The following is a 26,554-nucleotide window of genomic DNA, read 5'->3' on the forward strand; positions in this document are numbered from 1 at the left end:
AGGTTTGTTTATAATAATTACAAAACTAAGGTTTTACATCTTGCCATTCAGAGGGTTTTTTCTCTTTTTACTCTTTTACTTCAGAAATACCAATTTATATCAGGCACCTATTTATTTCTAAGCATTTCAAATAGAACTCTTTAAGAATTTTCTTATAAATTTCGGAGGTACGAGAATGTACATTGAAAATGCAGACAGATACAAATAGAAAATTAGTTACACAAGAAACAGAAACACAGAAATACTTTCAAGAGGGACAAATAAAGGATTGAATATATTATTCTATTTCTACCTTTTTTTCAGAACTAAATTGTAATATCTTTAATTTTACTTGTAATGATAGCTGTCCAGCTTGAATCTGTGGTGGCTCCTGTAAGGCCGTGTCTTTTAATCCTCATTCAATATTGCTAGCTGGGAGCTTTTTGATTATTCCCATGGAGATGTGACCCACCCAGTTGTGGGTGGTAACTTTTTTTTTCCCTAGTGCATGGTCTGGGAATCGAACTCGGGTCTCCCGCATGAAAGGCGAGAATTCTACCACTGAACGTGGGTGGTAACTTTTGATTAGATGGCTTCCATGGAGTTGTGACTGCACCCATTCCAGGTAGGTCTTAATTTATTGGAATCCTTTAAAAGAGAAAGCATTTTGGAGAAAGTGGCAGAGCCACGAGAACCACGAAATCATGAGGTCCGTGAGATCCACACGGCCAGGACCTTTGGAGATGAAGAAGGAAAACACCCCTGTGGGAGCTACATGAAACAAGAAACCCGGAGAGTAAGCTAGCAGATGCCACCATGTTTGCCATGTGCCTTTCCAGCTGAGAGAGAAACCCTGAACTTCACTGGCCTTTCTTGAGTGACGGTAACCTCTTGTTGGTGCCTTAATCTGGACATTTTTATAACTTGCTTTAATTGGGACATTTTCATGGCCTTAGAACTATAAACCTGCAACTTAATAAATTCCCCTTTTAAAAGCCATTCCGTTTCTGGTATATTGCATTCCAGCCACTAGCAAACTAGAACAGTAGTATTTTCATTTTAAATCATTTTGAGGCCAGATTATAGAAATAAATCTTTTTTTTTAACAGACTCATAACCAAAATATTTTCAGTACAGCCCAAAGGTTCCCTGTATAGAAGAATTTCCCTGATCAGTAACCACTTAGGAACATTTGACCGATACAAATGCAGGAACATACCAATCAACAAACTTAAATAACTTAACACTTATTGTATTTAAGTAACACACTAATTAATAACTAGACTGAGCACACTAACAAACAGGCATTAAATACTTAACACACAGATTAATAATTAAACAATACTTAGTTAACACACAGGCCAACACTTAAACAGGCCTACCTAATTTCATTAAATACCAGTTAACTGTTGGATTAGATCAGGGCGTCAAACCTGTTAGGCATGTTACCCAAAATCAGAAGGTGCAGCCGTCAGAGCAAGGGGGATTATTCCGGAAGCATGACCCAGAACTAGGTCAAGGGGACTCAAACTGCCTATTTACTCACTGATCCACTTTTACCTTGACCCACTAACCCAGTCAGATGTCTGCACACGGAACTGGAAACAGTTTCTCTCTGAAGCTTTTTTAAGGGGCCCAAAGTCTCTGGAGTGCTGGTAGAACAGAGAAACCCTGGTCGCCGAGCCTCTAGACTAAATTCAGCCCAGCAGCTGCAAAAGGCTTACCTGACTCACCTGCTCTGCTGGGTAAGTCAGGCATTTGTCCTGGAGGGTCACCAAATTGTTACCGGACAAAGGCCAAGGATTCTTTTGCCCTACATGTTAAAAAAAAACGATTCCTGAGACACCAGGGTTTCAAAGAAAGTTTATTACCAGGCATGTAGTAGGAGAGCAAATGTCCTTGTAGTCCAAAATCTGTTTCCCTCTTTCATTCTTTTGACTAGCGATATACAGTTTTCCCAAGCCCACAATTGAAAAGACTATTCTATCCCAATTCAGTAGATTTGGGAGCCTTGTGGATGATCAATTGACCATAAATTTGGTGGTCAATCTCTGCACTTTCAATTCAATTCTCTTGATCAATACTTCTATCTTTGTGCCAGTACCAAACTGTTTTGATAACTGTCAAAGCTTTAAAGTCAGGAAGTGTTATCCTTCCACTTTGCTCTTATCTTTTAGAATATCTTTAGCTATTTGAGGTTTCTTTCCCTTCCAAATGAATTTTGATATCTAACTTCCAAGTTTTCAAAATAGGCTGTTGAAATTTTGATTGGCATTGCACTGAATCTATAGATCAATTTAGGCAGGACTGACATCTTAACAACATCCTTAACAACATCCTTACCTTCCTATCCATGAACACAGAATATCTTTCCATCTGCTTAGAGCTTCTTTAATTTCTTTTAACAATATTTTGTAGTTTCCTGTGTACAGGGAAGTAAACTTCCCTGGTTAAGCTTTTTCCTAGACACTTGATTCTTTTAGTGGCTATTTTGAATGGATTTTTTCCCCTTAATCGTCTCTCTATGGACAACTAATGGTCCATGACAATTAGGTCATTATTTGTATAAAGAAACATTTCTGATTTTTGTACATTGATCTTGTATCCCACTACTAAACCAAATTTGCTCACTAACTCAAGTAGCTTTGTCATAGATTTCTCAGGATTTTCCAAGTACAGGATCATGTCGTCTGCAAATAAGGAAGTTTTACTTCTTCCTTACCTTTTGCAGTTCAGTTCCTTGCCCTGCCTAACTGCTCTAGCTAGGACTTGTAGTACAATGTTGAATAATAGTGGTGACAATGGGCATCTTTCTCTCGTTCTTGATCTTACGGGGAATGCTTTCAATCTTTCACCATTGAGAATGATGCTGGCCACGGATTTTTCATATATGCCCTTTATGATGTTGAGGAATTTTCCTATGATTCCTGCCTTTTGTAGTGTTTTGCCAGAAAAGGATGCTGAATTTTGCTGAATGCTTCTTTAGCATCAATTGGTATGATCACATGATTTTTCCTGAATTTTTTAATATGCTTTATGTCAATTAATTTTATGTTGAACCACCCTTGCATTCCTGGTATAAATCGAGCTTAGTCGTGTGTATAATTCTTTTAATGTATGGTTGGATTTGATTTGCTAGAATTTTGTTGAGAATTTTTGAATTTATGTTCATTAGGGAAATTGGTCTGTAGTTTTTCCTTCTTGTAACTTCTCTATGCAGTTTTGGTATTAAAGTGATATTAGCTTTATGAAATGATGAGGTAATGATCCTTTTTCCTCAATTTTTTGAAAGAGTTTGAGTAGAATTGGTGTTAGTTAAAATTTCCCTTTGAAGCCATCTGGACCTGGACTTTTCTTTGTAGAAGATTTTTGATAACTAATTGAACATTTTCATTTATAACTGGTTTGTAAAGATCTTCTATTTCTTCTTGAGATAGTGTTGGCAGATCATACTTCTAGAAATTTGTCCATTTCATCTACGTTGTTTAGTTTATTGGCATGTAATTGTTTGTAATATCCTCTTATGATTTTTAAGCTTATTCAGGATCCATGGTAATGACTCCCTTCTCATTTCTAATTTTGTTTGTTACCCCTCTTTTTTTCCCCCTTTGTAAATCTAGCTTGGGCTTCATCAATTTTTTTGATTTTCTCAAAGAACCAATTTATAGTTTTGTTGATTCTATTGTTTGTTCTCCAGTTCATTTATTTCTGCTTTAATCTTTGTTATTTATTTTCTTCTATTCTCTTTAGGGTTGATTTGCTTTTCCTTCTCTAGTTCCTCCATGTGAGCAGTTAGGTCCTCTACTTTTGTTCATTCTTTTTTTTTAATGTGGGTATTTAGGGCAATAAATTTCCCTCTCAACACTGCCTTTGCCACATCCCACAAGTTCTGATATGTTGTATTTTCATTTTAAATCATCTCCAGATATTTACTAATTTCTCTAACAATTTCTTTTTTGACCCACTGTGCAGTCTAAAAGTATTATGTACCCCAGAAAAGCCATGTTTTAATACTGAATCAGTATTGTAGGGGCAGCCACTTCTTTTAATCCTGGTTCGATACCTTGGGGCAGAAGCTTCTGCTTAGATTATCTCCACAGGGATGTGATGCATCCAATTGTGAGCATGACCTTTTGATTACATGGACATGTGACTCCACCCACTCCAGGTGGGTCTTGATTAGGTTATGGAGTTCTTTGAAAGAGGAAACATTTTGGAGAGAGCTCACAGCAGACAGAAACGACAGAGGGCAGATGTAGAAGCTTGGCGAACAGTTGCCTCGGAGAACAGAGACATGGATATTTGGAGAAACTTGGAGCCCAGAAGATACTGCCATGTGCCTTCCCATGAGATGTTAAGCAAGCCAGAACCTAGAAAGAGCCAAGGGAAGCTAAGAAATGAAAGCCGGCCCCAGAGAAGCAAACTGAGGAGCCTCCACAGGAACAGAGGCTGAAAGCAGCAGAGTCAGGAGCAAGGGACTAGCAGATGCCAGCCATGTGCCTCCCCAGGTGACAAAGGTGTTCCGGACGGCATTAGCCTTTCTTTCTTTTTTTTGCATGGGCAGGCACCGGGAATCGAACCTGGTTCTCTAGACGTGGCAGGCAAGAACTCTGCCTGCTGAGCCACCGTGGCCTGCCCAGCCTTTCTTGATTGGAGGTAACCACTTGTTGGTGCCTTAGTTTAGACAATTTCATGGCATTAGAACTGTTAACTTGTAATTTATTAAATTACCTTTTTAAAAACAATTCCATTTCTTGCATATTGCATTCTGGCAGCTTAACAAACAAATACACCCACTGATTGTTTTAAAATTAGCTATTTAATTTCTATACATTTGTAAAATTTCCAGTTCTGAGGTGTTTATTAATTTTTAACTTAATTCATTGTGGCCAGAGAAAGTGTTTTAAATAATTTCAATCTTATGAAATGTATAAAGACTTGATTTCTGTCCCAGCATATGATCTATCCTGGAGATTATTCCATGAGCACTAGAGAAGAATGCATATCCTGGTATTTTAGGGTGTAATGATCTCTCTCTCTCTCTCTCTCTCTCTCTCTCTCTCTCTCTCTCTCTATATATATATATATATATATATATATATCAGTTAGTGTCTAATTCATTTATCACATTGTTTAAATTCTCTATTTTCTTACTGATCCTCGTTCTGGTTGTTCTCTCAATAGAGGACAGTGGTGGTTTGGGTTGTTAAAGCGGCTGGAATGCAATATATAAGAATTGGAATGGCTTTTATAAAGGGAATTTACTAAGTTACAAGTTTACAGTTCAGAGGCCACAAAAATGCCCAAATTAAGGCATCCAGAGAAAAGTATCTTGACTCAAGAAAGGACAATGTGTCCAGAAGACCTCTGGCAGCTGGGAAGGAACATGGCTGACATCTGCAGGGGTCTTTGGCTTCTGGTTTCAAACAGCTTCCCTGGGGGCATTTTCCTTCTGCATCTCCAAATGTCTCATGTTGGTTCTGCCCACTTTTTTTTTTTTTTTTTTTTTTAAAGAAAGAAAGACAGAGAAGGAAGGAAGGATGGAAGGGAGGAAGAAAGGGAAACATCTTTAAACATTTTCGTTTTTTATTATATTTTGTTTGTTTGTTTGCTTTTTACATGGGCTGGGGCCGGGAATCGAACCGGGGTCCTCCGGCATGGCAGGCAAGCACTCTTGCCCGCTGAGCCACCGCGGCCCGCCCGGTTCTGCCCACTTTTGAGGTTTCTCCAAAGTGTTTCCCCCTTGAAAGGACTCCAGTAAACTAATCAAGCCCCACCTTGAATGGGTGGAGTCACATCTCCATCCAATCAAAAGGCCACACCCATAATTGAGTATGTCACATCTCCATGGAGAAATCTAATAAAAAAAAGCCCAACCACAATTGAGTGGGTCAATCTCCATGGAAAGAATCTAGTCAAAGTTTCCACCCTACAATATTAAATCAAGGTTAAAAGAAACATGGCTACCCCCACAAGACTGGACCAGGAAAAAGGACACGGCTTTTCTGGGACATATAACAGCTTCAAACCAGCACAAATGGTGTACTGAAATTTCCCACTGTTATTATTGAAATGTCAATTGCTCCCTTGAATTTGCCTCTTGTACTTTTGAGCTCCTTGATTAGGAGTATAAACATTTATGATTGCCATGTCTTCTGTGAATTGTTCCTTTTATTAATCTATAGTGTCCTGCCTTGTCTCTTATGACATTTTAACATTTAAAGCCTATTTCATCCAATGTTAGTTACCTCTGCTTTCTTTTGGTTAGAGCTTGCATAGAACATCTTTTTCCATCCTTTCATTTTCAATCTTTCTATTTATATTCTTAGGTCTAAGATGAGTCTCTTGTAAGCAGCATATAGATGGAGCATATATTTTAATCCATTCTGCCAAACTATATCTTTTAATTGGTGAGTTTAGTCCATCAACATTGAGTTTTCACTGCAAAGGCAGTCCTTGAATGTACCATCCTATCCTTTAATGTTTGTCATGTCTATATATTCTTTCCCCCTCTCTTATATGTTAGCCTTACCACTACTCTTCAACTCCGTACTCTCGTGCACACATTCCTTTCGCCTTTTTTTTCTTTTTTCAGTTGACAAAATTCCCTTTAGTGTTTCTTGTTGGGCAGCTCTCTTGTTGGCAAATTCTCTGTCTTTGTCAGTGAAGATTTTTATCTCTCCTTCAGTTTTGAAGGACAGCTTGGTAGGATAAAGAATTCTTGGCTGGAAATCATTCCTATTCAAAATCTTATCATACCATTGCCTTGTTTTCACGGTGGCTCTGGGGTAGTTTGAGCTCAGTTTTATGTGATATCCCTTATATGTAAGCGAATTGTATTCCCTTGCTGCTTTTATGACTTTTTACTTTTCTTCAACATTTGACATTCTGATCAGTATGTTTTGGGAGTAGGCCTATTTGGATTTATTCTATTTGGGGTTCACTGGACTTCTTTGATTTGCATACTTACATCTTTTATAAGAGTTTAGAAGTTTTCTCCCATTATCTCTTCAACTAGTCTTCCTACCCCTTTTCTCTTTTCTTTCTGGGACACTGATAATTCTTCTATTTGTTCACTTCATGTTATTTATCATTTCCTGAGATTTAGTTCCATTTTTCTTGTCATTTGTTCTCTTATGTATTCACATTCAGTTGTCCTATCTTCTAATTCACTATTCTTTCTTTTGCCTCTTCAAATCTGTTGCGTTCAGTATACTTTTTTCAGTATATACTTTCACCTCTATGAAATGTGCTATTTTTCTATTTATTCTTTCAAATTCTTATGATTGTCCAGTGTCTTCGTAATATCTTTTATGTTCTTATGAACATCCTCGATTTAGTTGTTCCAAACTCTGCAGCCCCTCCGCTAATAGTTAGCTCATTTGACTGAGCCATATCTACATGAGCCTTAACGTGCTTTATGATCTACTGCTGCACATGGGGCATCTAAATGTCTTAATAAGGTTATTTTGCAAGTTAATTTCCTTCACACATCTATGGTTTCGTATTCAGATTTGCACTGAAAGTCCCTGTTCTAGTTTGCTAGCTGCCGGAATGCAACACACCAGAGACGGATTGGCTTCTAATAAAAGGGGATTTATTTTGTTGGTTCTTCAGAGGAAAGGCAGCTAACTTTCCACTGAGGTTCTTTCTTACGTGGAAGGCACAGGATGGTCTCTGCTGGTCTTCTCTCCAGGCCCCTGGGTTCCAGCAACTTTCCCTGGGGTGACTTCTTCCTGCATCTCCAAAGGCCTGGGCTGAGCTGCAAATGCTGAGATGAGGAATGCCAAGCTGCTAGCAGTGCTACGTTGCAATCTCCCATTTAAGCACCAGCCAATTAAGTCAGACGTCACTCATTGCAGCAGACAGCCTCCTAGCTGACTGCAGATGTAATTGGCAACAGATGAGGTTCACGCACCATTGGCTTATGTCCTCAGCAACAGACTAGGTATGCTCACCTGGCCAAGTTGACAACTGAATCTAACTAACACAGTCCCCTTTAGGACTTTGTCAGTCCTTCCTGTCACATCCCCCCACCCCAAAACCATGTTAGGATCTCATGTAGGGGTTGCAATTCTCCTTAAAGCTCTATTGAGAGTTAGGCAGATGGGCAATTTGCCTGACTGCACTTTTTGCTTCTTCCTAGCAGATGGCATTCTTGAACCAACTCATCCCCTCAGGCCCACCGGTCCTTGAGGGGGCTAAATTATTTGGAAACCTGATGCAATTCTAGCCAGGGCCCACTGCTTACGTGCCCAATGGTTCAGGTGCCCCTCAAACTCCCACTTTGCATGATCTTGGGCTGCACATCTGGGTATTTCAGGTGCCCTTGCCCACAGCCAATCTGGGAATGTCTGGCAGGTGGTCACTGCACACAGTTCAGCAACTCCCTCGGCCTTGACTCTGTCTGCTGTACTCTTGAGGTCTCTGGGCCTCCATGGGAAAGGGGAATGATATTGGGACCCAAACAATTCCCTCTCTGGCTGGCTGTCAGACCGGCAGCACTCGGTGCTTCTCCCTCCCTGAGGGAAGGCCCTGTAGTCTCTGTTGAAATAAACCAGGTACCTGCAGCAGCCTGTCTCAGGGGTGGGGAGCAGGCACTATGCTCTGGCTAATTGATCTTTGTATGTGCGCTGGTTTGAAGCTGTTATGTACCAGTCAAAAGCCATATTTTAATCCTGATCCAACCCTACGGGGGGCAACTGTTTCTTTTAATCCTGATTCAATAGTGCAGGTTGGAAACTTTTGATCAGATTATCTAGAGGAGATGTGACACGCCCAACTGTGGGTGTTAACTTTTGATTAGATGGAGATGTGACTCCATCCGTTCCGGGTGAGTCTTGATTAGTTTACTGAAATACTTTAAAAGGGAAAACATTTGGAAGAAACCTCAGAACTGATGCAGAGTCTTGAACAGTTGCTTCAACTGACAGAGCCAACATAAGACCCAGATGTTTAGAGATGCAGGGCCCAGCAAACATGGTTGTGTGCCTTTCCGTGAGATGCTAAGCAGGCCAGAACCCAGAATTGTGTCTTGGAAGAGCTAAGTGAAGGCCCACAGATGCCAAGTGAGGAACTCCTACAGGAAACAGAAGCTGAAAGCAACAGAGCCCAGGAGTAAGGGACCAGCGGATGCCAGCCACGTTGACTTTCCAGCTAACAGAGGTGTCCAGACAACATCAGCCTTTTTTGAGTGAAGGCAGCCTCCTGCTGGTGCCTTAATTTGGACTTTTTCTTGGCATTAGAACTGTAAACTTGTAACTTATTAGATTCCCTTTTTAAAAGCTGTTTCATTTGTGGTATATTCCTTTCTGGCAGCATTAGCAAACTAATATGGTATGCAGGGAAAGCAAGTCTGTCAACTTCTAAGGACATCCCGCCCCCCCAGCCCCCCAACTCCCAGCTTACAGAGCCTTAAGGGAAAATCTTCCAAGCCAGCTGCCGGAGGCAGATGAAATTGTGGTGGAGCTCACTCACTCCATTCTCTCATTCCCAAATCTCCACTTTTTTATTCAGGGTCTCCTTAGGTAGAGATGAAGACCCTCTCTCAACACTGACACCCTGGAACCGCTGTCTGAGTCATTTTTCAGTCCCTTCTCTTATTGTTGCACAGGACCAGGGTGAACTCAGCCTCTCTTATTCTGCCATCTTGCTGGAAGCCCTCCATTTGGATTACTTTCATGCTACCTTAGCCTCTCCAATCTGTGATTTGAGTACAGGATCAAGTTTTCATGATTTAAATTTATCAAGTAGAACTCTGCTTATAACCTTGTGAGCTTTTGAAAATCCAATTAACTGGGCCTTAATAAATACTGTATCAGTTTGTTATGCCGCTATGACAAATATCACACAATGCTTGGAATCTACTGCTTATGGTTTTGGAGCCTAAAAGGCTTGCTTCCTCCCAGGGCTTGTAGCCTTTCCATGCTGGTTTGCTTCAATCCTGGGGGTAAATTGGCTTGAATCCCTGCCTCACAGCAACTGGCAATATCCTCTCCTTTCTTTTCTGGGTTCCCATTGACTTCCTACTTCTTCCTGTGGCCTTTTCTGACTCTGGCTTTCGGTTTCTTTCTCTTTATAAAATCTCCAGTAATCCAGGTTAAGACCTAATCTCAATTTAAGTGGGCCACACCTTAACTAAAAATAACATCTTCAAGAGATCCTATTTACAATGGGTTCCACACACACAGGAATATGAATTAAGATTTAGAAGGTGTCTAAATTGGGATATACAATTCAATCTATTACAAAGGCCTATCTTTATATTACTTCTTGTCAGGTCAAGGTCACATTTGTCTGATTTGCTTTGGGATTTATGGCATGAAAAGAAGAGAGGGAAGAATTCTGTGCACTTCTATTTATGTTTAGTGAAGATTATTTTAAGCGGATTTTGGTGATTTGAATAAAAAGCACGCATAAATTCACCTCAAAGTGACAACGCCAGCCTGACACACTGCCAGAACACCCCCAGGCTATCCTAATCGCATTCCTTCCCCTTGATGGTTTCACTTTCCATTTCTCCACTGTAGCCAGACAATTAAGATCTAGTATGATGAGCTCCTTGAGTGGGAAAGTATAGTTTCTACCGAAATAGAAGCAAGACCTCTAACACAGTCTTGGTGGGGGAGGGAATCTGCAAGGCTTCCCCCAAGAAATGACATCTTCAATAAGAGTAGAAGATTAATTATACTTCAAAAACGGGCAAGGCTGAGGGTGCGGAAAGAGCCCCAGAGGTGAGAAAGTGATAAGATCCAAGATTGGGAAGAGGTTCACCTGGGCTGGAGGACAGGAAGCACTCTATTTTAATTCATGCGCAGCACTATGGCACCTATCACTTTCTGATGGCATGCTTTGTTTACTTGCTTAGTGACTATCTTTCCATATTCCTACCCTATCCCCTTATACAGAACCGGATGCCTGGTCTGCAGTTTCCTTGGTGCCTGGCACATGATTGTGAACCTTTTCTGAGGACCTGCTATGGGTCACATCCTATTCTAACTCCCATATCCTCCCACCCCCACGCCGCCATCCAACAGACAAAATTCTACTTCTTCCCAGCTGATCAAATCCTACCTTCTCTGGGAAGCCCCCTCATTTCTTCTCCACCCAGCCCTTACCCTCAGAATTATTCATTTGTGTTTCTACAGCATCCGATCCTTCCTTGCAGCACCCATATCTTCAGTTCGTCTCCCCTAACTTTTGAATCTCACGCAGACGGTTTTATTCATCCCCACGAACCTCAGAACCGTCCGTGCAGGGTTGTGTCCGCAAGTCGGGTCTCAAACACACTGGGATAAACGAATGCGGGAGAGAGGGTCCTGAACCCCTCTCCCCCTTCCAGACCTGGGTCTCCGCACGTTACAGCCTCCACCGTTCTCAGAGCTTTTACAACGACAAGGCGACCCCCGCGCAGCCCTGCCCGACCCCGCGGAGGCGGAGGGTAACTGCAGCCGCCCGCCCGGGGCCGGCCCCCCGCCTCACGCCCGGTCGACCGGCCTCCGCTTCGGGTCGCCCCTCGGCCCGGCTCGCCTCGGAATCCGGCCCTGGTTAAGAGCGGTAAAAAACCCTAAGTGCGGAAAAGTTTACGGCGCTTTTCATGGACGTGATAAAAAAGGAAAACAACGATTAAACCTCAAAGCGTCATTTCAGGCGACACAGGGCCGACGTATGCGGGCTGTGAAGGGCCGTCCAGGTGCGCCGGGTCCTCCCGCGCGCGCTGTCCGCAGGTTCTCGGCCGGGGCGGACCGGACCGGGCCCGCTGGCCGCCCCGCCGGGCTCTTGGCCGGGCCGACGCGTCTCCGTCCCGCCTTCCAGGCGCGGGTCTCCACACCGAGCGCCCCTCCCGCGCGCGGGCTCCACGTTCGACTCGCGCGGGAAGCCAGGGCGCCACCCGCCCTGCCCAAAGGTCACGACGAGGCGATCCTCTCCGCCGACCAGCCCAACATCCCCGTGAGACGCGCGGCCGCCGGGAGAGACGCACGGGCCGGGCGGGGCCGGACTCCTCCCGCGACCGGAAGACACGGGCTCGCCTCCGCCCGCACTCGATGTCTCGGCCATCCACTCCTCAGCCTCGCAGGCGCTCTGGCGGGCTCCGCGGAGATCCGCTCTTTCGGCGCTCGACTCGCCGCGCTGCCGCCGCCGCCGAAGGAGGGGCAAAGCTCAAGATGGCGGACAAAACGCCAGGCGGCTCTCAGAAAGCCAGTTCAAAGGTAATTTTTTCGAGAACTTCGGAAGCCTGTGGGTCTGTCACTGTCGTCTGGGGCCTACGCGCGCTTCTGTTCAGCGGAAGGCGGGCGGGGTGACGGTGGGCGTTCTGGTGGCCGCGCCAGACCCGGGCGCTGCCGGACCGTGGTGCGCAGGTTGAGAGGCCTGGTTGCGCCCCTGAGTCCCAGCCTGGATTCGGCTCGAGACTGGCGGGCCCGGGGTGGGAAGGAGGGGGCCGGAGCGGTTCGGCCCGCCCGCCCTGGGCTCCCGAGTGGAATGTGGAGTTCAGGGTGAGGTCTGAAGCCTCGAGGACGCGCTCCTTCCTGTATCTTAGCTTGTTGCGCCCCGAGACCTCCAGAAAGTCTGTGGGAGAGGCGGGAAACGCCTGTGTGGGTGCTTCTCGGTGTTTTAGTTTTGGGTGTCACATTCTTCCGGCCTCGGTTAATATTTCCCATGGCCTCTGGGGAATAAATACTCTGTAGGGCCGCAGGTTGCGCGGGGAGGACGAATAGTGGAGGGACGCGAGAGGGAAGTGCAGAGGCGGGATGTGCACTGCTGCATCGCCAAGGTTATTGCTACACTCCACACGTGTTCTTTACCTCGTTTTCAAGGAAGTACAAGTATTTCTCTTGAGGCTCGGAGATTGGGGGCTCTCCGTCATCTCCTTTTGGTGTGTTCCACCGAAAGGGGAGCAAACGTAGTGTTGGAAGACACCTAAGATTAGTACGGTGTGTGTGTGTGTGTTTACCGTGGTCGGCGTGCACGCACTGTGATTAGTAAGGTTGTGGTTAGCATCAGGTCTTCTTTGCCATCTTCGGCTGTTAAGTTTTGTTTTTTTGTTTGTTTGTTTTTTTAACATGGGCAGGCACTGGGAAGCGAACCCGGGTCCTTTGGCATGACAGGCAAGCGTCCTTGCCTGCTGAGCCACCGTGGCCCCTGTTAAGTTTTTTGATGCCCGTGCAAGAAGTTGTGAACCCACTTTACAGATTCTGAGGATAGTTGTATCTTATTTAAAGAGAGTGTATGATTATGGGTCGGTTATTAAGAAGTTAGCAAATTTATGGTAGAAAAGATAAGCTTTGTGTTTACAATGTGTTCTAAGAAATAGAGTACCCCATTTTATACTTTCTTTTTCAGTTTTTATAAATCTGAATCTTTATACCATTTGGTGAATCATGTTCTTAACTGGCTCTACTTAGTAATGGATTAACCAGACATCCTTGAGTTATGTAAAAACTGGTAGAAAGCCATTTTGGGCTGCACAGTATCAAAGACATTTACCCCATTTTAGTTTTCCCTCTTCCCAGTACATTTCCCCTTCTTCGGTGAGTGTGCAGGTGGGAGGATAGGTTGATTCCTCACTCCCTCCCTACCCACTCTTTTCTGTATATTCATGACGAAAAACAGCCCATTTATTATTAGGGAGACATCACTAAAGCTGATTACATGTAAAATAATCTCTCATGCATATGGTTCACAGTTTTGTTTCTTGTTAAAGTAGTATTTTAAGTATCTCCTATTTAAGACCCTGTATACATTGAAAACATTTCAAAAATTGGGTTAGAGAGGTGAATGGATAAAGTGGAAGATACTTTTGACTTCCTTGGATATCTGATACTGAATTATTTTGGAAACGATGCTAATCAGCTGCCTTTGCTGATTAACAAAAAGTACAGCTTTTAAGAGATAAGTAAAATAAGGTTTACTTTAAGACCTGTGATCCTTAGGTATTTTTTACTACCAATGTACATTTTTTTGTGGTACCTAAAGAAATTTAAAATTGAAAAATATGATGAAAAACTCCAAATAAAATGTAAGTCTTGACAATTAGGCTCTTCGTATTTTGCCAGTTTTAGTTTAAGTCTTTACCATGGTGTGGTCGTAACTTACTTTACGGTATAAGATGTTTGGTTTTTTTGGGTAGAGGGTGAAACTATTAACTTCAGTTTTCTTGATTGGTGCTTTAGAAACTTCAGTATCTGTAGAAATGATACTGAAGATGACCTGCTTTTGCTGTGGTCTTTAATTATAGTTGAATAAAATAGGGGCAATTATTCCTTATCTTACTGGATTCAGCTGATCTCTGAAAGTCGTTTTAGTTTTCTTTTGTTTTTTATTCCTGAAGTCATGTTTTCCCTGGAAAGGAAGTCTAACAAAGATACCCATTTTTCTTAAAATGAGAGAAGGGATTATTTGATTGCAAGTCGAAGACTCCTGCATTTCTGCCCCCTTTTACAAATAGTATAATTTTTGAAATAAAAATTAAAAACTTGCTATAGGATATCAAACTCAAAAACAATATTCAACATAGATTTCCCCTTCTGCTATTATTAATGGCTTCAGCGTTTTGTTGCAGACCCGCTATGTGCTAAATATTTTGCTGAAATAATGTATTTGAAAGGAAGATGCATTTGCCAGTAGCACTTGAGGTATTTACTGTTATCAGTTGTCTCTTCCCTGAGAAGTTAATTTTTATCATTGGGTCCTTCCTCAGTTAAGATAAACTAAGGACATTCAATATACACTTGTAACTTTTCATGTATTGGCAGTGCTTGAGATGTAATTTTAAAAGTCATTTCAGGTTTGTTATTTATTTTGCGTAGTTCATGCCTCATTGATCTTAAAGACGTTTGGCCCTGGATACTGGTAGCTGCCACTTGTTAATGAGTGTACAGCATAGTATGTGGGTAGTGTGAAGTTTAGTTTTGTCTGGGAGGTACTTGTTCTGGCAGATTAAGTCAAGTATGTTGAGGCTTTGTCACTTCCCAGAGTTTGTCCTTGAGAAAAATGCTAAATGAGACTACTCACTTTGGGGAACATGCTCTCTAGTAGAAGTCAACACACATAGTAGGGTAAGGCAGAGAAAGGGTTCAGGAGCATACTGGCATTTGATTGCTCGAGTCATTTTAACAATGAGCAGAGATTTGAAGGGTAGAGACAATAGTATAAAAAAAGACTGGTGAGGTGAGGGAAAATAAATTGTTGAAAAATGGTTTGGTAAATATTTTGGTTTATGCCCTGGCTAAAGGGCACTTACAAAGGGAATAAAAGGAGCTGAGACTAGAAAAGTAAGTTGGGGCCAAATTGTAGAGGACTTTGAGTGCTAGGGAATAAAATTGGAGAGCCAGGGAAAATTTGAGTCAGGAAATCTTCCATGAAAGTTTTTTTCTGGGGGCTGAGCTCAGGAAGGATTTGGTGGTGAGGAGGACCACTTTGGAGATACAGATAAATATTGAGGTTTGCTTTAAAATCTCACCTTAGATCCTCTCCGGAAGCTAACATTTCTCTCCCTTCATTAAGATTCTGTGCTCTAGTGGCATAGCCACTTCGTTTTATTTGTATTTCTTTTTAAATTAGCTTCCTAGGGTAGGGGCTATGTCTTATTTTACTTCATATCTCCAATGCAAGGCCCAGCACCAGCCTCACCAGAGGTGTCCCAAAAATGGTTGGGTGCAGGGGAGATCTGAACCACCATGTTAATGTCAGTAGAAAGAGAAGAGCTGGGATATATGGAATCTGACTACCATTTGGTTATGAAAGGTAAGGCAGGTGTAGCAGTCCAGGATGATCCTGTTACAACACTGCTCCTCTTGCTGCTGGATAACACTTGTTAAGCAATTACTGTGCAGGAAGCCCTCAGAAGAATGCTTCACAACAGTCCTATGAGACAGCTTCTATTCACTTTCACAGATGAAGAGATGAGGCCCAAGTTTACAAAGTTAAGAAGTGCTACAACCAGAATTCAAACCCAGGAAGTCTGGCTTCAGATTCCGTGCTTTTAACAACATTGTTCTACTTCCAGATTATGATGGATTGAGAGTTATGACCTGGGTCAGAAACGAGAAGGTCAAGAAGAGAAGCTTATTTGGAAGGAATTTTGGACAGGTTGGATTTGAGGAGCATGTAGACATACACAGGTGAAAATATTCAAGATTGGAACCTAGAGATCGAAAGGAGCCGTCTCAGCACAATAAAAGTGTTCATGAACTCCCTTTGGGAGAAATCAAACTTGTGGAGATGAAAGTTGGTGCTTTAGAGAGTGAGAGGAAAAAGAAGACATTTAGGAGAGAGGTATATGGGAATGAGATTTGGCTAGGCAGAAAGGTGGTGTTGGAGGAATGTTGCTGTGGATAGCTTGCTAACTTGAGAACTGTCTGTGGGGCTTTCACTTGAAGTGAAGTAGGGGCAGCAGGGAAACAGTGGTTTATATATTCAGCTCGCAAGATACAGGACCGTGTATTGTAGTTGATTTCACCTTTATCTCCTTTTTCCTTTTGGATTTTCTTGCAGTCCTCCACGTTTATTCTGTCTTTTCTATCCTGAGATAAATTCCTCTTGTCTGCTTTTTTTTTTTTAATTACTTCAGATCTTCCTTGTTCTACCTTTTTGTTTCTTGCATTTTGGTCTCTTTATTTTGATAAGGAATTATGCTGTAGATGTCAGAGGATATTTAAGCATTGTTAATTTTGTGTTCTTTAGTTAAAAGATGAAAACCTAAACACAAAGCTAATCATGTGGTTCAGTTCCAGGTTAAGAATAGGGAGACTTGTCTTTTTGATGTAGTTTTATATCTACTATCTTCCCTGCACTCAACCATTTATATCTACTTGGACCACTCACTTTAGAAATAGTTTATTACTTCTCTAAAATCTTACTATTTGCATCTCTCTAATTGTTCTTAGCCCAAAGAAGTTCCATTCTGAAAGCTTTGTAGCTATAGCTGCATATCAGGGAGAAATATCTCTGGTTTGCAGCTAACATCACCAATGACACCTTAGGTTAATTTAAATCAGTTGGTACAGCTTCCTAAACTATGCATTTACTTACTGCTCAACTTGTAAATTCATCAAATTATGTTATTTATAAAGCTGACAGAAATGCTACTTTTGAACTTCTGTTTTAGAGAGTATTTACCAGTTCAGTGGATACTTATGCACCTGAGATTCTTGAAAGCTGTATCACAGAGCTTCATCTGAATGATTTGGAGTCAGGAAAGATTTAGCTATATAGAGATAGGCAGAATGTCCAGGTTCTTGTACCTTTTGTTTTTAAATTTTAGAATTAATGATTTAGATATAGTGGCATAGAAGATGAAAGAAAAGTAAGCATTTGTATCATGCTTATTCTTTTGGGTGAACTTTAGAATTATTTTGGCAATCTTCTTGCCCCATTGTAAAGATTTCCCTTTGGGATTTTGAGTTGTTGAATGAAATTGCATTAAATATGTAAATAAATTTGGGCATAATTGCATCGTCTTAATAGTGAGTTTTTCCATCCAGAATATGATGTGTCATTTCAGATGGTGACTTGACTAGATGAATTCTTCAGTAAAGTGTGTGCTTTCTTCACACAGGTTGTGCACCCTTCTTAAGTTGGCTCCTAATTGTTGCTGTTATGATTAAGATGTTATTTTTGTTGCCTGACATGTCTGATACAACTAGAAAGCAGTGTGTATTTTTTTCAGCCCATTCAGCTTCTTAACTGAATGTTTTTTTTCCCTTTGGATTTTCTAAGTGTCTGAAAATTTCACAGAATTAAGTTTCAATATCATAAAATATTTCTTCTTACATGCCATCTTGTCTTTTTAGTAAGGTTAGCTGGAGAAAGAAAGTGAATGATGGGGAACATGGTGAAAGTTGGAGACAGAAAAAAGATGGACGGAAAGAATGGGGTTGGGAGGTATCTGAGTGCTTAATTTTGCTTTGGACCTGGTGCTGTAGGGTGCAGATAGAGTCAGTGTGAAATCTAGCCAGCTCGATTCTTTGTCTTTAGATGCATAGTGAGAAAGCAGATAGACAACTCTATGCCATGTTTAACTGAAATGTAGATCAGTTAAAAAATAAGGTCAAATTGTATTAGTTGACATTCTTGGAAAGTGCCGTTATTTGAAGTCCAGTCTCTCGTGTTTTTGTGTAGACAGCCAGCCTGTAACGTGCTGGAGTAGAATCAGTCCCCTAAAAACAACGTGCAAGTGGTGATCTGGTGGGGATTTTCTTTTTCTTGATTATTTCTGCAGTGGAATTTGTACTTCTGAGTAGGCAATAAGAGTTTGTGTGGGGATATTCTTGCTACTGAAATCTGCTTATGTGGCTTTGGGTGGTTGGGGAAAGGGAAGGTTTATTTGCTGTATTGCTTGTGGCAGCAAACAGTTTATCTTACAACTTGGAAAGTGCTTCTGCACAAAAATTCTATTATGAAAATAGTGGTTAGGTTTCCAGTCTGCACTTTAAAAAGGTAAAACGCCTCAGATGTACCCCACTCTCTTTTATATCATATTTTAGAAAATATGCCCTCTGAATTTTAAAGAATTAACTTGCACAATTTTTTTGGATCACAGCCTTTATGTAAGTCAGAAATCTCTCTTGTTCACCTTTATTAGCTGAGAAGAAATTGTTATGAAGCTTGGAATTTGAAGTCTGTATTATATAAGAAACACTTTGTTAGTGTAGTGAGACCTTTTCTTGTCATTTAAATAATGACTTTGTTTTTAATACTTTCAGACCAGATCATCAGATGTTCATTCATCTGGATCTTCAGATGCGCATGTGAGTATAACAGGCGATCTTTCTTATTTTTCTTCACACATTTCTTTCTATATCTCCACACCTATGATTTTATTTAATGAGTAAATATGATTATATTGTACATACCTTTTATCTTTTACCCTTTTAACTAGGTACCCCCTTTTTTTTCATGTTCTGTTGGCATAAGTTGGCACCATCAAACCATGTTAAAGACCTAGTATGTATATTTCCCTCTTTTTTATTATACTTATGTAATTCTGTTCTGGCATAAGTGTATGTACCTATACATTAATTCTGAAATTGCATTACACACTTTTCTTCTTACTGCATAATACATCTGTCAGAAATCCCTGCAAATTCATAGCTCTAATCTTTTCTTTATAATAGTACCATAATGTTCCATAGTGGAGAGGTTATTTATTCAGCTATTCTCTGTTAATGGGCACATGCTTTCTGTTTGAGGCTTTTTTGACATTTTGAATAATAATGCAATACATAGTCTTTTATATGTGCTATTAAGTAGTGCTCAAACTATGGTCTAGGAGTCCCTGAGAATCTTTCAGGGGGGTCTCTTGAGTCCAAAACTATCTTCATAATAATATTAAGATTTTTTTTGCCTTTTTTACTGTGTTGAATGTTTACTAATAGTGCAAAAGCCATTGGCAGGTAGAACTCTTGGTACTTTAGCATGGATCAAGGTAGTGCCACCAAAATGTACTCATAGTCACTGTATTCTTCATCAGGCAGAGTAAAAATATACTAATTTCACTTAAGAATGTTTTTTTTTTAAGAATGCTTTTGATGAGTAAAAATTAATATATTCTTGACTTTATATATGGGCTTTTAAAGTATTCTCTTTGATGAAATGGGAAGTACACAAAACCCTTCTGCTTACCAAAATGTGAAGTTTTGGTCTTCAGGAAAAGTTCTTATGCAGTTGAGTTGAGAAGTGAACTGGCTGCTTTTTTCACGGAATACCATTTTTACTTGAAATACCCACTGACAGATAAAAGTATGGTTAATCAGACTTGCGTATTTGACATACATTTTTTGAAAATGAAGAAAATGAACCTTATACTTCAAAAAGAGCTACTGTTTGTTGCCATTAGTAAAATTTGAGCTTTCAAGTGTAAATTAGAATTATTGAAAATTATCCCTGTACTTAAAGACTTTTCTGATGAAAAAAACATCAGTAGTGATGTTAGGGATGTGATTTTTTTGTAAGTGTACAGTGAAATTTGTCAACATTTGGACATTTGAGGTATTTCTAGTTTTTAGTACTGTATATATGATTTTTTTTTAAAACTTGTTTACTTTCCCTGAAGATGGATGCATCTGGACCCTCAGATAGTGATATGCCAAGTCGGACACGACCTAAGAGCCCAAGAAAACATAATTATAGGAATGAAAGTGCCCGCGAAAGCCTTTGTGATTCCCCCCATCAGAATCTCTCAAGAGTGAGTATTGAGAATGATTAGAAAATATAGTTGATGATTTGAATCTGTCCTTGATTGAGTGTGGTGTTTGAATATTTTGATTTTGTACTTTACGTAATTTTTACCATTTGTTTAAATTTACGAAGTAGAGACCAAAGATGCTGAATGATGGCAGAAAATTTTTTTTCGCTATTTTGGAAGCAAATTTATTAGGATTTTGTTCTGAAAACCCAGTATTGACTTTAGGATCATCAGCTGTTTTATATTTTCAAAGGGATTTTAATGTAAAATTATTTGCTGCAACATTTCTTAGCCATTCTCCATCTCTGAAAGACAAGTCCATTTTATTACAAGAGAATAGACAAGGCCAAATTTTACAATTGGTTAATGTCTCATTTTAGTAGGAGAGATATGAAACTTTAGTTTTCACTAGTAGATTAATACTTTAGATTGTATTAATAAACATTCCTCTGTTATGGTTATGAGTCAAAATCTAACATTCAAGTGTATAATTTGAATAACTAAAGATCTATAGGCAATTTATTCAGGCCATATTTCAGAAGGAAATTGTTTCTAAGTTACATAAATGAAGATTTTCTGTAAATACTGTTTTCTTATACACAAAAGTAATCGATGTTGGTTTACTTAAGCTAAAGCCTAAAATTAATGTAGGTTATTTTTAGGTTATCACCTAAAATAATGTACGTGATACATTCCCAGCAAGGAAAATGAAGTTCTGTTTGTAAATATCAGTATTGTTGATGAAGAATGAGGTAATTGAAGGAATTATAAAGGGAAGTGATGATATTTATGGGTATTTGAAACTGAGTATTTAGTTTCCTGCTATTGGACAATTAAAACGTATGCCTCCCTTTTTTTATTTAGTGTTTTCTGTCACCACTGCTTTTGCTCAGAAATGTCTGTGTTTTCTTTCCTGAAGTGCTTTTATCCTTGCTGCTAGCAAGTGGACTGCATTAGTTCTAAGCCTTGGTGTCTGTCTTTGTTCTGTTTTTTCCTTTTTTTTTCCCCTGGGCAGGAACTGGGACTCGAACCCAGGTCTCTGGCATGGCAAGTGAAAACTGTCCCTGCTGAGCCACTGTGGCCCACCCTACCTTCTTAAAAATTTATATATAAATGTTCTGTTTTCGTTTTATTTCTTTTTCTATTGTCTTTTTATTTCTTGTTCTGAATTGATGCAAATGTTCTAAGAAATGATGAATATGCAACTAAGTGATGATATTGTGAATTACTGATTATATATGTTGGTGTTTTATTTGGTTTGTTAAATTTTTTTTATTAATTAAAAAATATATATATAAATGAAAAAGCAAAAAAGAATGTATATATATAAATGGCATATATTACTGACCTTCAGCTAGCAAATAAAGACTTTAATGAATACTTATATCAGGTTATAATGATATACTGATACATAATGAATACTTATGCAAAGGCAAGCACCTGGTGCTTGGGTAAATGTTACCCCAGATTTTCTTCTTTACAGTGGAATTTATTTTAAAGCAAGTCATTTCTTCTGAAGACCTGGCTATCAATTGAGGAGTATTAAAGTTATAGATAATACTGGCTTTGTGTATGTAAAGGTATGTTTTTTATTTCTTTTCATAGCCTCTTCTAGAAAACAAACTTAAAGCATTCAGTATTGGGAAAATGAGTACAGCTAAGAGAACTTTAAGTAAGAAGGAGCAAGAAGAATTAAAGAAAAAGGTAATGTTTAAAGTGTATTTTGAGTTATTTTTGGAAATGAACGTGTGTCAGGGAATACGTGTGTCAGAAAGCATTTCTCAGTAAAGAAATGTTTTCCAAAGAGTCTTGACCTCTAGGGTATCCTCAGCTCATATATCCAAGTCACATCTATAATAAGGTATATTCAGAGGAGTCCAATCCCTGTCCCTTCTACCCTGTTTCCTCTTTTCTGTGTAACAACTGTTTATTTTCTCATCTATTCTTTTTTTGTATATACGCATTTGTGTATGTACATGTCACATCACACTTCCCTTTCTGAGATGAATGTTCGCAGGCTAAATGTAATAGTATACTTTTCTTCAACTTACTTTTTTCACTTAATATTACATCTCAGAGATTATGTGATAGAAGTATATAGAAATACTCTTTTTTATTTATTTTTTTAATAGCTGTGTCAATGTGTAGTAATTTAGTCAAGTAAAATCCTGTGGAGGGCATTTGTGTTTTTCAAAAGTGTTGTGGTTTTGACATTACAAATAGTGTTGTTTTTAATTTTTAAAATTTTGGCAGTGTATCTTTAGGATATAACTCTTTAAGTGAGATTACAGGGTTGAATGGTAAATACATAACTGTAGTTCTGGGAGATACTGTCATATTGCCCTTCATAGGGGCAGGGCCATTTTGCATTCCTACTAGCAATGTTTTGAATGGGTTATTTTTTTCCCTTAACCTTGCCAACAGGATGTAATGAAGATGTTTTGTCATTCTGCTAGGAGAAATGGTATCTTAGTAGTTTTTAATTTGTATTTCTGTTACTACTCACAAGGAGGGGCAGCGTTTCTTTCTTTGTGGCTCCTGATTTTTCAGTTAAACTTTTCCTACCCCCAGGTTGTAAAGAAATTTCTCCAGGCTTTCTTCTAGTACTTGTATGGTTTCATTTTTTAAAAATTAAATACCTGAATCATTTACAGTTTATCTTGGTATGATGTGAAGAATTAATTACCTTTTTTTTTTTAATGCCTGTCCAACTATGGTGGCATCATTTATTGAGAAGTCCATGTATTCCTCACTGATTTTTGCTGCCCCTTTTATTGAATACTGAAGTTCCACATGCTGTTGGATTTGTCTCTGGATTTTTGTTCTGTTCCATTGGCCTTTGGGGTCATTTAGAATGCTTATAATTGAAAATGCCGTGGTTCTTCTGAGCTTTTTTTTTTTTTTTTTATCTTTATGCTACCTGCCTAGACTTTATGTTGCTTTTCCAATTTTTAATACACATGTCTTGGATGGCTTGAAAAGGAGATACTTATATTCACTAGATTTAATCATCATGCCTTGGAAACTTCATAAACAACAGAATAATAAATTTTCATATAGTCAGTTGTCATACAGTTTAATACTTGAGTTGTCTCTAAACAAATTTACGTGTCAGCCTATGTAAGTGGGTCCCTTTCTTGTTTCACAAATTGCCAGTAAAGAAGCAAAGTTTCTCTTACTTTCAGTATTAATTAATATCTAGTACCTTACTAAGGACTAGGTATCACCACTTATTAAGACTCCTTCCTGTTTCCCCAGGAAAGTGAGGGTTCACCTATATTATTCTTTAATGAATACACCCTATATAAGATACAATTTTATATTATGTGATAAACAGATTACTATCTTAATATGTATTTAGGAGGATGAAAAAGCAGCTGCTGAGATCTATGAGGAATTTCTTGCTGCTTTTGAAGGAAGTGATGGTAATAAAGTGAAAACATTTGTGCGAGGAGGTGTTGTTAATGCAGCTAAAGGTAAGTGTGAATATTGCAGACTTTGGAAAAACCCAAATCTTGGTTGAGTTACTGCAGGTAGTTGCTTTAATTGCTTTTGAATTTCATGTTTCTTTTCTGTCACCACCCTCTAGTGGTGATATTAATTAGCAAAATAAATGGCCATAATGTGGACTGATGAGGAGAAATCAGAGTTAGATTACTTTTAAAAATATTTAGTACCTTTCAGGTTTTGAGACTGCAGAACACTTTTCAGAAATCTTAATTTTTTTTTCTAAAATGATAAAATTAGTATTTTAAAAGTGAAGATTAGGTGTAATATTTGAATTTGACTTCATGTTTTGTCAGTAATGAAAAATCTTAATACTAAAGCATTCTACTAATTTTTTATTATATCTAACTAAAAGTAGTCAAAAATCCAAATAATGTGAAATTCGTTTTGAAACTTAATATTTTAAATTTCAGAAGAACATGAAACAGATGAAAAAAGAGGCAAAATCTATAAGCCATCCTCAAGATTTGCAGATCAAAAAAATCCTCCAAATCAGTCATCCAATGAAAGACCACCATCTCTTCTTGTGATAGAAACCAAAAAACCTGTAAGTCACACATAAATAATTGAAGATTTGTATTTAGAGATGAGATACTTCCCATGATACTTGCAGTACTTCCACTGTAAGCAGGACTTTGGTTTTTTGTATTTATTTTGGGGAGGTAGGTAGAAGTTGCATTTTGATGCTTTCTAATGCAGTAATGTAAGGTGGTAGGTAATAAATTTGAGTAGGATGTGTAGATGATACTCTGTTTATGCTTTTTGGTCAGTGAGCATTTGCTATTAATATACTCTGCTGTACTCATGACATGTTCTGTAGGCCGAGTTTGTATATCTACACATGTAATTCTCATCAGTAGTTGGGGTTTCTATTAATATAAGTTAAAAATTGGTGACAGTTTTAGGTGTAAAAGTAATAATGGAGTTCTCTTTTTAAATAATTCTGAACTCAGTTATTTATATTAACATCTTTGGAAGACTCTTATGTTTTCTGGCAATGTCTCTGTTGCCCAGAGCATTTTCGAAACTTATTTGGTATTGCTATAAGAACTAGTGACACTTTCTTTGAAATATTTTCAGTGTTAGAAGAATTTTATTCTCAAGGGTGGCATTTTTATGTCATGGTAAATAAATGTCGGTTAAGTAAAACTAGTGATAGCTATAATTATACTGAATAACGGGGCTGATTTTTTTGTGTGTGTGGCTTAAAAAATATCTCTGAAAACAACTTGATGAAATAAGTTATTGAAGTATAATTCACATTCTGTAAAGTTCACCTCTATTTTAAAGTATATAATCCAGTGCCTTTTTAGTATATTCACTTATTTTTCAACAGTCACCATTGTCTAATTTCAGAATATTTTCCTCACTTCAGAAAGAAACTTTATACCCATTAGTAGCCATTCTTTATTCCCCTCTTATCTCCAGCCTCTGGCAACTACTAATCTACTTTCTGTCTCTATGGATTTGCCTATTTTGGATATTTCATACAGGTGGAATCATACAAGGTGTGGCCTTTTGTTTCTGGCTTCTTTCACTTAGCAATATGTTTTCAAGGTTCATCCAAGTTGTAGCATGTATCAGTACTTTATTCGTTTTTATGGCTTTCTCAATGTTTTGTTTATCCATTAATCACTTGATGGAAGTTTGGGTTGTTTCCACTTTTTGGCTGTTGTGAATAATGCTGCTATGAACATTCATGTGCATCTTTTTATGTGGATTTAAGTTTCTTTTACCAAGGAGTAGAATTGGTGGATCATATGGCAACCCTGTTTAACCTTTTGAGGAACTGCCAAACTGTTTTCCAAACTGGTTTTTCTGTTTTATCATCCACCAGCAATATATAAGTGTTCTAGTTGTTTCATATCCTTGCCAATACTTGTTATTGTCTGTTTTTAAAGAAATTTATTCATCTTAGTGAATGTGAAGTTTTATCTACTGTGGTTTTGATTTGCATTCCCCTGTGACTCATGATGTTGAGTATTTTTTCGTGTATTTATCATCCATTTGTCTCTCAGTTGTTAGCTTTAAGAATATTTTATGTATTCTACATGTAAGCCTTCTTATTAGGTAGATTATTTGTGAATGTTTTCCCCCATTCTCTCTCTTTTTTTTTTTTTTACTTTTTTTTTATTGTATAGTATAACATATATACAAAGCAAAGAAATAAAAAAGCAGTAGTTTTCAAAGCGCTCTTCAACAAGTGGTTACAGGACAGATCCCAGAGTTTGTCATGGGCTACTATACAGTCCTTTCATATTTTTCCTTCTAGCTGCTCCAGAATATAGAGGGCTAGAGAGCTTAAATATTTTCTTATCATCACAATTGACTTTTTTTCCTTCTTTTTTTGTGAACAATAGCATATATACAAAAAAGCTATAAATTTCAAAGCACAGCACCACAATTAGTTGTAGAATGTATTTCAGACTTTGACCTGGGTTACAGTTTCACAATTTTAGGTTTTTATTTCTAGCTGCTCTAAGGTACTGAAGACTAAAAGAGGTATCAGTTTAATGATTCAGCATTCATATTCATTTGTTAAATCCTGTCTTCTATGTATAACTCCACCATCATCTTTGATTTTTCCATACCTCTCTTTAGGGTTGTTTGGGCTATGGCAATTCTAAATTTTAGATATTGGAAGGGTCTGTCACTAATATGGGGTAGGGAGATGGAACTCTCTGATGTTCTGGAGAGGCTGGGCTATGTTTCAGGACTTACCTGAATCAGGGACCCCTCTGCAGGTTGTAGGTTTCTGGAAAGTTACTCAAGTACCTGAAACTCTTGTGGAATCTTTTATTTTGCCCTGGGTGTTCTTTAGGATTTGCTGGAATGGTCCTGGTTGGGGTTTGGCAGGTTATGATAAGTAGCAAGGTCTACCTG

At 39.0% G+C, this 26,554-nt stretch overlaps 1 protein-coding gene across 2 annotated transcripts in view; it reads left to right on the forward strand.

Moving 5' to 3' along the window:
* Window positions 1-12,060: 12,060 nt before the first annotated feature.
* U2SURP (U2 snRNP associated SURP domain containing) overlaps window positions 12,061-26,554 on the forward strand; it is a 45,505-nt gene continuing 31,011 nt past the window's right edge. For both annotated transcript variants that reach the window (XM_077130318.1, XM_077130319.1), the window contains exons 1-6: window positions 12,061-12,188; window positions 18,684-18,728; window positions 20,033-20,164; window positions 21,770-21,868; window positions 23,526-23,640; window positions 24,085-24,218. In XM_077130318.1, the coding sequence (XP_076986433.1) occupies window positions 12,144-12,188; window positions 18,684-18,728; window positions 20,033-20,164; window positions 21,770-21,868; window positions 23,526-23,640; window positions 24,085-24,218 (570 nt within the window). In that variant the 5' untranslated portion in view covers window positions 12,061-12,143. The remainder of the gene's footprint in view (window positions 12,189-18,683; window positions 18,729-20,032; window positions 20,165-21,769; window positions 21,869-23,525; window positions 23,641-24,084; window positions 24,219-26,554) is intronic.

This window comes from Tamandua tetradactyla, chromosome 15, assembly GCF_023851605.1.
Source record: "Tamandua tetradactyla isolate mTamTet1 chromosome 15, mTamTet1.pri, whole genome shotgun sequence".
Lineage (NCBI taxonomy): Eukaryota > Metazoa > Chordata > Mammalia > Pilosa > Myrmecophagidae > Tamandua > Tamandua tetradactyla.